Source organism: Prionailurus viverrinus, chromosome D3 (assembly GCF_022837055.1).
Source record: "Prionailurus viverrinus isolate Anna chromosome D3, UM_Priviv_1.0, whole genome shotgun sequence".
Lineage (NCBI taxonomy): Eukaryota > Metazoa > Chordata > Mammalia > Carnivora > Felidae > Prionailurus > Prionailurus viverrinus.
Window position 1 is genome coordinate 19112356 of NC_062572.1, and position 13980 is coordinate 19126335.

Here is a 13980-nt window from a genome sequence, read left to right on the forward strand (position 1 = left end):
CCTCACCCTCAGTGTCTCAAGACTTGGGTTCTGACAGAAGAGAAGTGCACGGGACAGTCCAAGAGGAAGGCTGAGAGGCAAATGGACAGGGTTGGGGAGTGTGGGGAGAGGGAGCACTGCAGGGCTGAAGGCGCTTGAGAGCATGGGATCAGATTTGGACTTGAGAAATCCCCTCTGGTGCTGTGTGGACCAGGACAGCGGGCCCTGGGATGGAAGTAGAAGGGCTGGTGAGGAAGCTGGTGAGGCCGGAGGGAACAGGTGTGGATAAGGAGAGGGAAGACTCCAGGGGGCTGGTCTGAGCCCCAGGGGGTGGGGGGCACCGGAGGAGGACAGTCAAGAGAGAGATGCCTTTACAACGTCAGGATTTCAGGACAGTTACTCAGACTGGAGAGAGGAGGGGCCTGGGCGCGGGGCATGTGAGTATGAGCACGAGAGTGTGTGTGTGTGTGTGTGTGTGTGTGTGAGTGTGTGACAGAGAGAGAGAGAGAGAGAGGAGAGAGAGACTCTGTGTGTGGGACTCTGTGTGTGAGTTTGTGTGAGTCTGTGTGTGAGGCACAGATGCAGTGGGAGGAAAAACATAAAAGGCCTTAAAGACCAATAGTGCGCCTCTGCCAGGGAGACTCCTACTTCGACAGAAAGGTTGTGAAAGCCTCCCCGGCTGCCAGGAAGCAAAGATCAGGGAGTGGCCCAGCCAGAAGGAAGAGGCAGGACCTGGGGGTGTCCAGGGGCTTGTAACACCCAGTGAAGCAGGAGGAGGGCCAGGCTGGGGACCCTGCTTTGAAAAACCAGCGACAAATATTCAACAGCCCACCCTGCCTCCACTCAACCGACAGCCCAGGAGGTGGGGAGGCTTGCCAGGGCGCCGAGCTAGTAGCTCAGAGGAAGTAGGCTTGGGGGAGGGGAACAGACGTCTTTGGGTCCCATTTTGGAGGGGCCAAGCAAACCTCCCGGGAAGCAGGCTAGAGTGTTGAGCAGGGGAGGACACTGGGTGGGGCAGGCATGCCGCTGGAGCTGTTTCTGGACCTGTACTCGCCCCCCTGCCGTGCCATTTACATTTTCGCCAAGAAGAATGGCATTCCCTTTGAGTTTCGGCCTGTGGAGCTGGGACGAGGTGAGTCTTGGCTAGGCTGGGCCACATGGGGGGTGGCATCCAGGAGCCAGATCTTGCTGAGCCACCCGTCCTCTGCATCCCCCAGGGGAGCACCTGAAGCCTGAATTCTTGAAGGTGAACCCCCTGGGGAAGGTGCCTGCCCTGAGGGATGGAGACTTCCTGTTGGCGGAGAGGTAATGGGGTCCTGGCGCCTGTGGAGGCTTTGAGGTTGGGGGAGGTGGAGAGAGGACGGCAGAAAGCTGATGGTCCCACACTTGGAGATCTTTCCAGACTGCTGCGGTCCCCTCTTCCTCCTTTTAGCTCACCCAGCTTGGGGGCAAGGGGCTGGACTAGGAGCTGCTTTGGGGCTAAAGCTGGTTGGTAGCTTCAGCATAGAGGGCTGGGCAAAGGTCACTCTGTTAGGCCTGGACAACCTGGATTCTGCTGGGGAAGATCCAAGCTTGAGGTTAGCCCTCCCCAGGAGTCCCGAACCTGGCTTTCAAGTCACAGGAGCCAGGAGCTAGGCAGCCCCAGATTTGCATTGGGCTCTGAATCCCAGTTCCCCATATCCTCGATCTCGGCCACGGAGGGGCCACAGAACTTCGTGTCCCATGTTTCTCCCCTATAAAATGGAGTAGTAATATAATCCCTCCCAGGACCTGCCTGAGAATGGAAACTGGGCACCACCTTTTTCTATAAAATGTTTTCTAGTTGCCATTACATTTTTATTATTTGGTTTGGAAATTGTGTGCCGGGAGCCCAGGGAGGATCAAGAAAGGGGTTCTCCTCGATCCCCTCCCCCGGACCCTGGCTGCTAGGGAGCACTGGCCTGGGAGGGAACTTGGAGATCCCTTGGGCAGGATGTCCATGGCAGGTCTGCCTCCCTCCTGCTCAGTAGGACCCGGATGCCAGAGAGGTGGGTCTGGAGGCAGAGGGCTGGCTGGGTTAGTAGTCGGGGGGAGGGGAGGTGGAAATATGGGTCCACGGGGAGCGCGTGAGGAATGGAGCAGTTTGGTGGAGAAAAGATGGCCCGTGGTGGGGATGTGGGAGTGGGGTTGGCCTCCCCCGGAGGTGGCGTTGGACAGAAATCCAGTCAAATCACCCTGTTTGTGAGAGATGAAGCTGCCTAGCCCTGAGGGGTGGGGGACTCTCTGACACCCCCTGTTTGCAGTGTGGCCATCCTTTTATACTTGAGCCGCAAGTACCAGACGGCACCATACTGGTATCCACCTGACCTGCAGGCCCGCGCCCGAGTCGACGAGTACCTGGCGTGGCAGCACACGGCCATCCAGCTGCCTGCCACCAATGTCTACCTGTGTAAGGTGAGCCTCCCCGCCCTATTATGCAGGCTTGGGCAGCAGTGAGAACCCCCAGTGCTGGAAAGGACCCACGGGCACATATACAGCCCTCTATCCACTGTCCGGGTAGACATCTGTAATTGATCACGGCATTCTTTCCCGAGTCTAAATGAATCCTCAGAATCCTTCTGAATACAGTGCCCCAGGGGGTATCACTAATGGATGGTGGCCAGGGAGGGGTGGAGAGGTGGTTGAGGATGTTTGGAGGAACCCAGGATAAGCTGCCTCCATTCCCCCTGGCCCAGTCCCTCCTGCCCCACTTCTCGGGGCAGCCTGTGGACACCGTGCGCCTAGACCGGCTGTTGGGGAAGCTGAAACCAGCCCTGCAGCACCTGGATCAGGAAGTCCTAGCGGCCAAACCCTTCCTGGCTACCGAGCAGGTCTCCCTAGCAGATCTGATGGCATTCACGGAGCTGATGCAGGTAAGCTTCTCCTGCCTGTTTGCCCTCTGGGGGCACTCTGGGCACTGGTCTGAGTCCCCTGCTCTGGCTACCCTGTCTCCCCAGCCCACTGCTGTTGGCTGCGACCTCTTCCGAGACTGGCCCCAGCTGGCAGCCTGGCGAGCCCGAGTAGAGGCTGCCCTGGGCCCTGAGCTTGTCCAAGATGCGCACAAGCTTGTGCTACAGCCGCGGGACCCCAGAGATGCCCAGCAGGACCCCCGGCTGGCACAGGAGCTGGTGCATCGGCTGCAGGAGCGGCTCAGTTGAGAGGGATGTGACCCAGCCCATTCCCCTGCACTCTCCCACCCACAATAAACATGCTGTGTGACGTCTACTTGTCTCCAGCTTCCTCTGCCTTACCCAGTGGGGTCTCCCCGCTTCTGAGCAGAATCTGGAGGGACAAGAGATCTCCCGAGATGATGCAGCCTAGAGGCGGCAGCACTCAGGCCTCTCGTGGGCTTCTAGTTACCTTCCTGAGTTGCCAGCTGCTGAACTCCACTGGCCACTGCCAGTCCCAAGCCAGACCAGAAGTTTCTGGGGTTCTCTCCATGGCACAGCTTCGCTGGCTGACCCTAGATACTCCTGTGGCGTTGTCCCCGGTGCCCTGACTGCTCCCTAGGATCCTGTTTGTCTTTCTCTCAACATTTTCTAACCATAGTTCAGGCTAGACTGACCTATGCATACCCCCAATCCTTGCTTCTGAAACCCTCCATGGTTACTTCCTATTGCCCCATCCTCGTTCTGGACCCAGCAGAGGCCCTTGGGTTACATTCTACAATAAAGTTCTGGCCCTCACAATTCCCGCGTGTAAGTCCTTCTCCGACATGGGCCACGGGCACACACATGTGCCAAGAGGGAGGGGGAAGGGCGGGGTTGCAGGTGGCCCCCACCTCCTGCCCCTGAGCCAGGGTCCTCTCCCTTGTCTACTCCTGAGTCTCCCGAGAATTCTTGCTGCTGTGAGAATTCCGGGCTTCCTGGCCTCATGACAACACCAAGTGAAACAAGAAGTTCCAGAATGCGGGGTCCTAGGCCTGGGTTGGAGAGGGCCGACGGGCACAGAGCCAGGCCCAGGGGCTCAGGCCGCATATAGGCTCAGGTTCAGAACCTGCCGGCTGTGGCTGGTGGGGGTGCCCGACACGTGTCTCAGCATGGGTCTGGAGCTCTATCTGGACCTGCTGTCAGCATCCTGCCGCGCTGTCTACATCTTCGCTAGGAAGAACAACATCCCCTTTGACTTCCAGTTTGTGGATCTGCTAAAAGGTAGGCACCCCACGCTGCCCGGCATAGGTCTGGCCTTGGCAGGGAGGCAGGACGCAAGGTCAGAGCGTCTCTGAGAAGCGGAGACACAGAGGCGACTCCCCACCTTAAAGTCCAGACTTTCCAAGGGAATCGTAGGCTGTCCGGCCCTGTGACTAATTCTGCCCTGCTATGATGAAGAGGCTCTTTTTTTTTTTTTTTTAAAGTTTATTTATTTTGAGAGAGACAGAGACAGTGTGACTGGGGGAGGGGCAGAGAGAGAGAGTGAGAGAGAGAATCCCAAGCAGGCTCTACACTGCCAGCATGGAGCCCAATGTGGAGCTCGGACCCACAAAACTGTGAGATCATGACCTGAGCTGAAACCCAAGAGCTGGACGCTTAACTGACCGAGCCACCCAGGAGCCCTATGAACAGGCTCTTATAAGATAAAGTGGAAGCAAGAGTGCCAGGCATCCCCTGGTCTCCCATCTAGAGCCCTTGGCTTTTCCTTGCAGTATCTCGTTAGCTGCAGCACATCAGATGAGCTGGCAAAGGTCGCAGAAGTGTGTGGTCATCCAAATCTGAGTCAACACTACCTCTTCAGGCCACACTCATTCTCCTTCCATGTTCACACCTGCTCAGGGTGACACAGGCCCGGGGTGAGGTGCAGAGCACTGGTCTCCAACATTACCCCAAGCATGGAGGAGGTTCTTAAAAGCTCACGTTGCAGAGGCAGAAGCCTCTAGAACATAGAGGAGGAGGCCAGGTGCTCCGAAATGAGGTGTGAATCCAGCCCCAGAAATGTTTTCTGACCGAGGCAGCTGGTTGAGGAAGAGTTAAAACTCCCAATAGATCAGGGTGCCTGGCTGGCTCAGTTGCTAGAATTTGTGGACTCTTGATCTCTGGGGCTGGTCATGAGTTCAAGCCCTTGTGCAGCGGAGAGCTTACTTAACAACAAAACAAAACAAAACCCACCACAACAAAACAAGTCTTCTGATAGATTGGTTGTATATGAGAGGCTCCCTTTTGGATTCCAGCTGTGTGCTGGGGCTGGGGCTGAAGGAGTGGGGGTGGGATCCAGGCTTCTAGGGCTGCTGCTGATTCACAGGCTATGGCTTCAGGCCGAGTTGGGAGTGGGGGTTGGAGGCCTCCAACTTCTGTAAGCCAATGGGTTGTCCTGGTCACTGAGCCTGGGATGGGGGCAGGAGTCTTGATCCTAATCCCGATTCTGCCACTGACTTGCCCTTTGACCTGAAGTGAGCCATGGATGGTGTTCCTCTGGGCTTGTTTCTCCTTCTAGAGAAAAGGGGGAGAAAGGCATCTGCCTCTGGGAGACCTGGGTCTCTCTTTCCTAGAGTCCCAGCACCCTCAGACCTTTCCTACCCCTCCCAGGTCACCACCACAGCAAGGAATACATAAAGATCAACCCCCTGAAGAAGGTACCCAGCCTCAAAGATGGAAAATTTGTCTTATCTGAAAGGTAAGTCTTCCTTGCCCACCCCTGCTCCCATCTGTCTCTGCTCCTCCTGGGACATTCATGTGGAGCCGACCTACTAGTACTTATTTTTTATTTACTGTGAAAAATTTTATATGTACACCAAAGTAGAATGAATACTAACTAATGAGGGATATGAAGACCTCCACAGGATACCCATCACACAATTCCAACAGTGGTCCACGTGGGGAGCCCATTTTGCATCACCTGTAACCAGCCCACTCTATTCCCCTACCTGCCAGATAAAAGATGAGGGCTCATAAAAAAAAAATCCCCAAAATATTTTCTTTGTGGCTTGTGCATTTGAATCCAGCTCCAAATAAACTACAAGTATGGCAGCTTGTGGTCTGCCTATAGTTCCCTCCATGCCCCACCTTTTGCCTTTGCATTTTTAATATACTTTTAAAAAAATGTTTATTTATTTTTGAGAGAGAGAGAGAGCACAAGTAGGGGAGGGGTAGAGAGAGAGCGCAACAGAGGACCCCAAGCAGGCTCCATGCTGACAGCTGATAACCGAGAGCCCAGGGTGGGGCTCAAACCCACAAACCGTGAGAGCATGACCTGAGCCAAAGGCAGATGCTTAACCGACAGAGCCACACAGGTGCCCCTGCCTTTACATTTTCGTTATGGTTGAAACAGAATCCTTTGTCCTGAGGAGTTTCCCACAGTCTAAGTTTTGCTGATCGTGTTCTCAAGGTGTCATGTTAACATGGTTTTTCTGTCCCTTCATTTCCTGTAAATTGGTCATTGAAAGTAGAGGTTTGGTGAGATTCAGGGGTTTATTGTTTCTCAGACAGCTTCAGAGGCGGTCTCATAATTGTCAAGTGTATCTTCCAGGTGGACCATAGACCTTGGGTGGCCCCAGTCCTGGATGATTTTCCTAGGGCTGTTGTAAAAAACTACCACTGACTAAATGACTTAGAACAACAGAAATGTATTGCATTCCTAGAGGCTAGACGTCAAAACCCCTGTGAAGGAGCTGGAAAAGCTTCTCTCCTGGGTTCTGGTAGCCTCAGGCTATGTGTCTTTGGCCAGTTCGTTGTTACCTTTGAGCCTCAATTTCCTCAAATGTAAGCATACTGGGACCCACCTTACAGGGTTATTGTGAGATCAACTGAGATGATTCAGGATTTAGGATTTCCCTTCTTGATGTTTCCCGCCTTCTTAGACAGTTGTACCTCTGGGGCCTCCCTCTCAGGCTGTTCCTTCCCTTCTCCCCCCTCCCACCTCTGCTCCCTTCTTACCTGCTGACTCTGTGGTGGGCTGCGGGGGCACAGGGGGGCAGGCTCCTGCTTCTTGGACTTTGATGTCATATCAGACTCTGACTCAGAACTCTCTGGGACCCCAGATGTTCTAGACACCTCAAACACATGTGTCCATTCTGAGTTCCTCCCTTCCTGCCCTCCACCAGCCAAGAGGAAGACCATTCCCTCCAAATTGTGCCTCCAGTCTGTACCCTCCCTGTACCCCTGTGGCCCCTGTCCTCCTCAGAACCCCTCCACCCAAGTACCAGATCTTGTTCTTTTTTTTTTTTTTTAAGTTTGTTTTGAGAGAGAGAGAGAGAGAGAGAGAGAACACAGGAGGGGCAGAGAGAGAGAGAGAGGGAATCCCAAGCAGGATCTGCACTGTCAGCACAGAGCCCACAAGGCTTGAACCCACAAACTGTGAGATCGTGACCTGAGCCGAAATCAAGAGTCAGACGCTCAACTGACTGAGCCACCCAGGCACCCCTCTTTTTTTTTTTTTAAATTGAGATACAATTGCCATACAACATTATATTAGTTTCAGGTGTACAACATAATGATTCAGTTTATGTATATATTGTGAACTGATGATCACCATGGTAAGTTCTAGTTGACCTCTGTCATCACATATAGTTGTAGATTTTTTTCCCTTATGATAAGAACTTTTAACACCTACTCTCTTAGCAACTATATTTTTTTATTTTTTATTTTCTTTTAATTTTTTAAAATTTTATTGATTTTTGAGAGAGAGAGAGAGAGAGAGAGAGCGGAGGAGTTGCAGAGAGAGGGAGACACAGAATCTGAAACAGGCTCCAGTCTCTGAGCTGTCAGCACAGAGCCTGACATGGGGCTTGAACTCACGAACCGTGAGATTATGACCTGAGCTGAAGTCTGACACTTAACTGACTGAGCCACCCAGACGCCCCCCCCCCCTTTTTAAAATATATATATTTTAATGTTTGTTTATTTTTGAGAGATAGCACAAGCAAGAGAGGGACAGGGAGGGGGGTGTATAGAGGCTCTGAAGTGGACTTTGCACTGTCAGCTGGGATCCTGGGGGCTTGAACTCACGAACTGTGCGATCATGACCTGGGCTGAAGTCAGATACTCAACCAACTGAGGCACCCATGCACCCCTCTTTTATTTATTTATTTATTTATTTATTTGTATTTAAATGTTTATTTATTTTTTGAGAGACATAGACAGAGTGTGGCTACCTCTTACCCCTGAATTCCCATACATGTTGTTTTCCATCTAGACTGCCCTTCCTCATGCCATCCATCAGATCCCATTCACGCTGCTGGTCTCCCTTCGGGCATTCGCTGACTGGCGGACTGACTGCCTTTCCTGGCACCCTTTGGGCTCATCCTCCCCCCAGAAGAATGTCAGTGCCTAGCACCTGCCTGTGGCTGGAAGCCCCACACTGAGCCCCGGCCACGCTGGGGTGGTGGGTGTAACAATGTTGAGGAAGGCAAGAGCAGTGCCCCCCCGACTTTTCCTTTCTGCAGCGTGGCCATCCTTTTCTACCTGTGCCGCAAGTACAGCACACCCTCACACTGGTACCCACCAGACCTGCACACACGTGCCCGCGTGGATGAGTTCATGGCCTGGCAGCACACTGCCATTCAGATGCCCATGAGCAGGATCCTCTGGATCAAGGTGAGTGGGGTCAAGGCCAGGCTGACCACCAGTGAGTTCAAGCAAGTCTCCCTCCCTTCCTGAGCATCATTTCCTCAGCTCCCTCTCCTGCCTGCCTTACAGAGCTGATGGGAGTGTGGAATGAACCATTGGGTATGAAAAAGCCTTATAAAGACAAGGGGAAGGGTACCCAGGAGGGGCTGATATTACTCAAGACTGGATAAGATTAAAGAAATTTCATTCTGAACTAGAAAACATCACAGTCAAAGGGCCCAGAGAGACCACCAAATTTGAAGATGACGACTAGCCAATGTATGTATATGTACCCTTACTTCTTATCTCACGCCTGTGACAGACATCACTAATCAATCACAGGATTCCATCCTGCTAGGATCTCAAAATCCTTCTGGACAATGGCCCCAGGTAACTTCTACCAACCAGAACTGCTAAAAGAGGTGAACTTGCTTTACATCTTTGGTTCTGTCCAACACCTCTCTAGCAGACAAGGATGCTGAAGATTGGAGGGTCAGATGGGACTAGGGTGCAACCTCCTCTTCCCTCCTCTCCCCCACCCCGGCCAGATGCTGATCCCAATGATCACTGGTGAGGAGGTTCCAGATGAGAAGGTGGAACAGCTGCTGGCAGAGGTGAAGAACAGCATGCAGCTCTTTGAGGAGAAGTTTCTGCAGGACAAGATGTTCATTGCCGGGGACCACATCTCACTGGCTGACGTGGTGGCCCTGGTGGAGATGATGCAGGTGTGCAGTGGGGTAGGGACACAGCCTGGGCAGAGGTAGGACTCCTCTGTGACCACTCGGGCCATAGTGTGAGGATAGGCTGCTGGAGGGAGAGGGATTCTGGGAGTCAGGTGCCTAGACCTGTCCCAGGGGTAACCGGAAGCACAGGAGATTTTGAACCAAGGAGGGTCACGATTATCCATGCTTCACAATGCTTTTTCAGCATGAGCAGGAGCTGGAAGGCAGGCCTGGGACAGGGAGAAGAACACAACATTTCTCAGTTAGTCAGCCAGGGTCCTGGATACCTCCGCCTCCTGCCGGACCCTCCAGGAAGTGTCCAGAGGCCTCCAAAGTGTCCTTCTGGATGAATGCCTCTTTTCTAGAGCACCAGACATCTAGCTATACAAGGAAGCTCCCTGGTTCTGGGTCGGAGGGGCATCCACGGTGTTTTTGGGGGTCCACCTGGGTGTGGGACAGTTATGTGGTTTCTACATGCAGGGGAGGGTGGCTAGTTCTGCCCTAGCTGGTATGCAGGGTGGCCAGTTGAGACCCCGGCCAATGTCTTGAGAGGCCAACGCAATTTCTGGCCAGTATGCAAAATGTCCGCTTTAGTCCATGGTCAGTGTGCAGGGCAGATCAGCACCAGAGAAAACCATTTCAGTTTTTCTGTCTCAGGTGGTGTAGTCCCCTACATTTCAAACCCTACCCCTTACATTTCACCCACCCCACCCCATTTTGGAGCCCCCAAGCTTTTTGCATGCATGTTTCTTAGACTACCTGCTGGGTCTCCCATTCCAGGCCCTGCGCCTGATCACAGAGGAAGGTTCAGTGTGGAGGAAATTCAATGTGTGAATTCTTCCCACTCTCATCTGAGAATAAGGGATTTCCCTGGTAGAAGGCAGGGCCCATGGGAGGTTTCACACTAAAAAGTAGGAGTCATCTGGGCCAGGAGTCACCTCAGAGAGGGGTTCAGGAACCTTGGAGCAAGACCAGTGGAGAACCTGGAGATTCTGACCTTCCAGCCCCCACCCCACATCTATCACATAGGGTATGACCCCTTGCTCAGGCCTGGGAGTGGGATGGGTCACAGACTCACTCTTTGCAGCGGCAGATAGGGAGACACCCTGAGGCTGTAGGAGGGGACGTAGGTAGGGCTGGTCCCCTGGCTGACCATCTCTTCCTCTTTGTGTATCTACAGCCCATGGGAGGCAACTATAATGTCTTCCTCAATAGCTCCAAGATTGCTGAGTGGCGCATGAGGGTGGAGCTGGCCATTGGCCCTAGCCTCTTTGGGGAGGCCCATGACCGGCTGATGAGGTTGGCCGAGTGGGACAGTTCAACATTGGATCCAATGGTCAAGGAGAGGATCTGTGAGTTGCTGCAGAAGTTCAAGTAGAAGCAGCCCATCCTGCAGGACCTGGCTGGCCCAGGCCTTCGAGCTTCTTTCCTTAGGGGAGATGTTGAAAACAATTCCACTTCTTCACCTAATAAAGTACTGTCACAACCACCATGGTTGCTGGGCCTGGGACAGTTGGTGTGAGCATAAGTTCTCGTGTGGGAGAAGGTGGCGGTGATGGGTACTCCCAGGTTCCAAAAAGAGTTTAAAAGCTGAAGGTTAAATATGATTAAGGGTGCCCTGCTGGCTCAGTTGGTAGAGCATGTGACTCTTGATCTTGTAAGGGTTAAATTGTAGTGTAGGGCTAACCTGTAGCCTTAAGAAATAACAGCTTTAACACCGTAGACTAAGAGATGACAGCCTTGGCCTATCAATCAAGGGAACAAAAGTTCAAGGAAAATCAACTGGATTAGTGTTTGATTGGAGTGGGGCAGGGCATGTCTGAACTGTTTCCACCCCCATCTGGGAACTATTTCTTTGTTCTGTTCCCAGATGATGATAAGACCATGTGGTCGGCTATAAAAACTCTGTACCCTGGCTGTTTGAGACCGCACTTGGGTCAAGAGTGTCGGTCTTGATCAGTTGGCCTTGCCTCTCATTGCAATAAACTTTGTTGTGACTGTCATTGGTGCCCATAGTATTCTGTTTCAGGAGTCGTGTGGATGCAACAATCTTAGGGTGGTGAATTCGAGCCCCAAGTTGGGCATAGAGCTTACCTAAAAACAAACAAACAAACAAAAAACTGGATTTAATATAACTTAAAAAATAAACATGATTCAATTGTCAATAATAGTTGATGACTTCAATACCCCACTTTCAATAATGGATAAAACAGTAGGACAGAAAATCATCAAGGAAATAAAGGACTTGAACGATGCTATAAACCAATGGACCTACCAGATATATATACAGAACACTCCACCAACAATCACAGAATACACACTCTTTTTGTTTTTTTTAAGTTTATTTTTTTTAGTAATCTCTACGCCCATTGTGGGGCTGGAACTCATCACCTCTAGATCAAGAGTTGCATGCTCTTCCACCTGAGCCAGCCAGGTGCCCCAGAACACACATTCTTCTCAAGCACACATGGAGTATTCTCCAGGATAGACCATATGTCAGGTCACAAAATAAATCTCCATGAATTTAAACAGATTGAAGTCATATCATGTATATTCTTGGGAACACAATGGAGTGAAATTAGAAAATAATAGGAGAGGCACCTGGATGGCTCAGTCAGTTAAGCATTCAATTCTTGATTTTGGCTCAGGTCATGATCTCATGGCTCGTGAGGTTGAGCCCCACATCGGTTCCTCACCAAGGAGCCTGCTTGGGATTCTCTGTCTCCCTCTCTCTCTCTCTGCTCCTCCCTCCCTCTCTCTCTTTCCTTCAAAAATAAAGAAAAAATGAACTAAAAAGGAACTAAAAAAAGAAAATAACAGAAGGAAAACTAGAAAGTTCACAAATATCTGGAAATTAAACAATACATTCTCTCTTTTGTTTTTTAAAGTAGGCTCCACACCCAGCACAGAAGCCAATGTGGGGCTTGAACTCATGACTCTGAGATCAAGGCCTGAGCTGAGATCAAGAGTTGGACACTTAACTGACTGAGCCACCCAGGTGCCCCAGAGTGTCAGACTCTTGATTTCAGCTCAGGCCATGCTCCCAGGGTCGTGGGACCAAGCCCCGAGTTGGGCTCTTTGCTGAGGGTGGGGATTCTCTCTCTCTCCCTCTGTTTCTCTCCCCTGCCGGTGCTATCTCTCACTCTCAAATAAAAAAAATAAAATAAAATAAAGTAAATAAAACCCTTTAAAAAGAGAAAAACAAGACAGACAATCAATGAAACAAAAAAATTGGATTTTTAAAAAAATGTTTATTTTGAGAGAGAGAATGCATGTGCAGTTGTGCATGTGTACCCATGTGGGAGAGGGACAGAGAGAGAATCCCAATCTCAGCACAGAGCCCGCCTGGGGCTGGGAACTACCAACCTGAGCCCAAATCAAGATGCTTAACTGACTGAGCCATCCAGGTGCCCCCCAAAATTGGATTAAAAAATTTTTTTAATTTATTTTTGAAAGACAGAGAGAGACAGACAGACAGACAGAGCGTGAGCAAGGAAGGGGCAGAGGGAGATGGAAACACAGAATCTGAAGCAGACTCCAAGCTCTGAGCTGTCGGCACAAAGCCCAATGTGGGGCTCAAACTCATGAACCGTGAGATCATGACGTAAGTCGAAGTCGTCTGCTTAACTGACTGAGCCACCCAGGCACCCCCAAAATTGGATTTTTGAAAAGATCAACAAACTTGACAAATCTTTAGCAGCTATGATGAACAAGAAAAATATAAGACTTGAACTACTCAGATGAGGAATAAAAGTGGGTACATCACTACTCATCTTACATAAGTATAAAGGATTGTAAAGAAAATGCTAGGAACGATTGTATGAGAATAAGTTAGACAACCTGGATGAGATGGGAAAATTCCTAGAACACATTATTCACCAAAATGGACTCAAGAATAGAAAGTCTGAATAAACTTATGGCAAGTAAAGAGATTGAAATAGTAAAAATAATAATAAAAAAAACCTTCCTACAAAGAAAAGCCTAAGATCAGAAAGTTTCAGGGGTGAATTCTATCAAATGCTTAAGGAATTAACACCAAATGGGGCACTTGGCTGGCTCAGTCAGTGGAGCATACAACTCTTGAACTTGAAGTTGTGAGATCTGGCCCCATGTTGGGTGTAGAGACTGTTTAAAAATAAAATCTTAGGGGTGCCTGGGTGGCTCAGTCGGTTAAGCTTCGAACTTGAGATTTCAGCTCAGGTCATGATCTCACGGTTTGTGAGTTCAAGACCCCCACTGGGCTCTGCACTGGCAGTGTGGAGCCTATGTGGGATTTAATCTCTCTCCATCTCTCTGCCCCTCTCCAGTTTGTTCTCTCTCTCTCTCTCTCTCTCTCTCTCTCAGTGTAAATAAAGAAACTTAAAAAAATAAAATAAAATAAAATCTTAACAGCATAAAAAGAATTAACACTAAGCCTTTACAAACTCTTTCAGAAAATAGAAGAGGAGGAAACATTTCCCACTTGATTGCATTGTTATCAGAGAACCAGTTCCAAATTCACATTTTGTTGCTTGAGGCTTGAAAATCAATACTTGAGAGACAAATGATGGGGGGGAAAGGAAAGTTTGCTTTATTCAGGAAGCTGGAAACCTGAGATGGTGGATAAATGTCGCTAAGATCATCTTCCTCGTCCAGGTGAAGCCAGAGGGTTTTAATTGGGAAGGCACAGGAAAAGGGAGTGGGGTTACATGGGGGAGATGTAGGTGCCCAGGCGGCTAGTGCTA

At 50.6% G+C, this 13980-nt stretch overlaps 2 protein-coding genes across 2 annotated transcripts; both read left to right on the forward strand.

Moving 5' to 3' along the window:
* Window positions 1-657: 657 nt before the first annotated feature.
* LOC125149489 (glutathione S-transferase theta-1-like) lies at window positions 658-3220 on the forward strand. The gene is made up of 5 exons (XM_047828509.1): window positions 658-1111; window positions 1197-1284; window positions 2262-2412; window positions 2694-2870; window positions 2955-3220. Exons 1-5 carry the CDS (start codon window positions 1000-1002, stop codon window positions 3153-3155), a joined length of 729 nt encoding a protein of 242 aa, XP_047684465.1. The 5' UTR covers window positions 658-999; the 3' UTR covers window positions 3156-3220.
* Window positions 3221-3827: 607 nt separating this feature from the next.
* LOC125149490 (glutathione S-transferase theta-4-like) lies at window positions 3828-11259 on the forward strand. Its single transcript, XM_047828510.1, has 5 exons — window positions 3828-4148; window positions 5517-5604; window positions 8372-8522; window positions 9083-9259; window positions 10437-11259. Exons 1-5 carry the CDS (start codon window positions 4037-4039, stop codon window positions 10632-10634), a joined length of 726 nt encoding a protein of 241 aa, XP_047684466.1. The 5' UTR covers window positions 3828-4036; the 3' UTR covers window positions 10635-11259.
* The last annotated feature ends 2721 nt before the right edge of the window (window positions 11260-13980 follow it).

Excerpts from the sequence above, each read along its gene's own strand:
- LOC125149490 (XM_047828510.1), top strand. The coding sequence starts at position 4,037 with ATGGGTCTGGAGCTCTATCTGGACCTGCTGTCAGCATCCTGCCGCGCT. Across the intron at positions 4,149-5,516 it reads GTTTGTGGATCTGCTAAAAG|GTCACCACCACAGCAAGGAA; the intron begins GTAGGCACCCCA and ends TACCCCTCCCAG. Across the intron at positions 9,260-10,436 it reads CCCTGGTGGAGATGATGCAG|CCCATGGGAGGCAACTATAA; the intron begins GTGTGCAGTGGG and ends GTGTATCTACAG.
- LOC125149489 (XM_047828509.1), top strand. The coding sequence starts at position 1,000 with ATGCCGCTGGAGCTGTTTCTGGACCTGTACTCGCCCCCCTGCCGTGCC. Across the intron at positions 1,112-1,196 it reads GCCTGTGGAGCTGGGACGAG|GGGAGCACCTGAAGCCTGAA; the intron begins GTGAGTCTTGGC and ends TGCATCCCCCAG. Across the intron at positions 2,413-2,693 it reads CCAATGTCTACCTGTGTAAG|TCCCTCCTGCCCCACTTCTC; the intron begins GTGAGCCTCCCC and ends CCCCTGGCCCAG.